The sequence below is a fragment of the Apaloderma vittatum genome, unplaced genomic scaffold (assembly GCF_000703405.1).
Source record: "Apaloderma vittatum isolate BGI_N311 unplaced genomic scaffold, ASM70340v1 scaffold32023, whole genome shotgun sequence".
Lineage (NCBI taxonomy): Eukaryota > Metazoa > Chordata > Aves > Trogoniformes > Trogonidae > Apaloderma > Apaloderma vittatum.
The window spans coordinates 8,980-11,538 of NW_009706961.1; the positions used below are offsets into that span (position 1 = coordinate 8,980).

The following is a 2,559-nucleotide window of genomic DNA, read 5'->3' on the forward strand; positions in this document are numbered from 1 at the left end:
TAGCAGGGGCTGCCCGTGAAGAACTACCAGAGCTCCACGGTGTAAGTATGGCCGTGGGCGCTGCTGGTGCCACTCTGTAGCATCCTCAGCGTCTCAGACCTCTTAAGTGAGCAGTGCCTCAAAGATGTAGTGGTGGGTGTGCTGGGGAGGAGCTGGATAGCTGCACTGAGCTGTGGGAAGGGATGAGGAGAGTGGCTGTGGCATTTCCACAGCCATGGGTCAGGGTCTTGTGGGCTCCTCATGTTGGTTATCCTGCAGCCCTGCTTTACTGCAGGGCCGTGGATTTGGGTGAAAATAGCCAGAGGAGACAAAGTCTCCTCTGTGGGAAGCTGCTGATCTCTGCACAAGCTGGAGAAGATGCTTTGATCTGCGTGTTTGGGAGCCACCACCCCAAAGGGGATCAGAAACGAGTCTGTCCCAGTGCAGCAATTAATGAAAGCCTTGAAACTGTGAGTGCAGTCAGACTTTGCACCTTGTTCAAGGGCTGAACCTTTCCTCCTGCCTGGGCACCTCATTTGTAAATAGGAAAATGAGCCTGGGTGGTGTGTGCCCTTCCTGGCTGTGGCGTCAGCCCCAGGGACAGCCACCTTCACTCTATGCAGGAGGGATGTTCTGCTGATTTGGTTTGTCTTCTCACACCTTGCAGCTATGGATCTACACTTACATCCCACTCAGTTGCACTGGTGCTGCCGTGTCACCTTCCCAGTGCAGTTCCACTGCTGTATGCGCTTACACTGGTGCAAGTGCAAACTGTGACTTACAGCAGGATGGCTATATTTGCATAAAAAGCCCTGAAAACCTGGCACAAAACCAAACCTTGGGCTTACTGAAAGTTTGTGCCCATTGACTGAGCTTCCTAGACACAAACACAACCCAGAGCACACTCGTAATGCAGAGTCGTTTTGCTCAGTGAAGTGGATTGCTGTCCTCCGTGGATGGAAGCACGTGCTCTCTGGGCTGCAGGTTTGGGAATTTTGTGGTTCAGAGCAAAAATGCAGCTGAAGGATGTAGCTCTTCTCTTTAAAGCTCAGAAGTAATACTCTGGTCTGCATCTTGCAGGGGGAAGATGTTTTGGGTGGCACACAAAGCTTTCTACCCTCCCCCTCATTTTGTACCCTCCCCTTCCATTGTGTGTGCTGGATGTCCAGTTAGGACAACTGGCTATTGGACTGGAGTCATGGTCCCTGGGGGGGGTTAAGGAGAGGCTGGATGTGGCACTGGGTGCCCTGGTCTGGCCCATGGGATGGGGTTGGGGCATGGGCTGGGCTTGATGATCTCAGAGGGCTTTTCCAGCCTCAACAGTTCTGTGATTCTGTGATTGAACAAGTGTTGGGCTGCTAATCATAAAACCCTAGAATTGGTTAGTTTGGAAAAGACCTTTAAGGTGATTAAGTCCAACTGTATTAACCCAGCATTGCCAGGCCCACCACTGAACCCTGTCCCTGAGCACGGCATCTGCACGGCTTTCAAATCCCTCCGGGTACGGCAACTCCACCACTGCCCTGGGCAGCCTGTGCTGCCAGTGCTTGACAACCCTTTCAGTGAAGCAATTTTTCCTAATGTCCAATTTAAACCTCCCCTGGTGCAACTTGAGGCCATTTCCTCTTGTCCTACTTGGGACAAGAGAGTGACCCCCACCTCGCTACCCCCTCCCGTCCAGGCTGAACAACCCCAGGTCTCCTCATCACACTTGTCCTCTGGACCCTTCCCCAGCTCCGTTGCCCTTCTCTGGACCCACTCCAGCACCTTGAGGTCTTTGTGACACCCCTGCACAGCCCCGAGACCCTTGGACTGTGGCCAGCATGAGAGGACGCTGCCATCTAGTGTGAATTCACCCAAGAGTTTTGTGTTCCACCAGTGTCCAAGCTTGCCTGGCCAGCCTAACCGGTGTCCCCATGTCCCCAGGACCGTGCTGCTGCTCAACCGCTCCGAGGTGCAGAGCGAGTTCCTCTCCATCGCGGAGAAGCTGAGCGCGGGCGAGCACCCGCAGCACGCCACGCTCGTCGTGCTCCTCGAGCAGCTCTACCAGGCCAACTTTGGCACCCTCTGCGACCTGGACAGCCTGCACCGCCTCCTGAAGGTAGGCTCCAGAGAGCTTCGTGGTGCCACGGTGCCCTTGGGAGCAGTTTCGTGCAGCAGGCTGATGGATTTCCTGACTGGAATAATACTTAATTGACAAAAAAAAAAAATTTGGGTAGCACTTCTTTTAGGAAAAATACATGCCTTTTCCTTCTCAGGTTAGACCTGAGGTCTAGCCTTTGGATTTCTGATGTGTGTGTGTGGAGGGGGTCATCTGCCTTTTACCCTTTTACTCCTTTTCCCATCTCTAAGCAGAGAGAGGAAGCCCTGAGGCTTGAAATGCAGCAAAAGTGTTCCTTTGACCAGAGAAGCACTTTGCTTTGGTGTTTTTAGGGCAGGAAGGGGCAAAAAATCAGAAGAAAAACCTTTAGGTGTTTTCAACCCACACCTTTTTCTCTGCAAAAATTTTGGAGGGCTTGCGAAGGGGGCAGGAGGTAGTGGAGGGGGGAGAGATACCCAGTTGGTGGTTAGATCCTATGG

The 2,559-nt window shown here is 53.0% G+C and overlaps 1 protein-coding gene across 1 annotated transcript in view; it reads left to right on the top strand.

Moving 5' to 3' along the window:
* The window catches only part of LOC104271357 (phosphoinositide 3-kinase regulatory subunit 5-like), a gene marked incomplete at both ends in the record, with an annotated part of 10,306 nt that overhangs the window by 4,945 nt on the left and 2,802 nt on the right, over window positions 1-2,559 (top strand). The window contains 2 exons of the mRNA XM_009865997.1: window positions 4-41; window positions 1,906-2,102. Coding sequence (XP_009864299.1) covers window positions 4-41; window positions 1,906-2,102 — 235 coding nt within the window. The remainder of the gene's footprint in view (window positions 1-3; window positions 42-1,905; window positions 2,103-2,559) is intronic.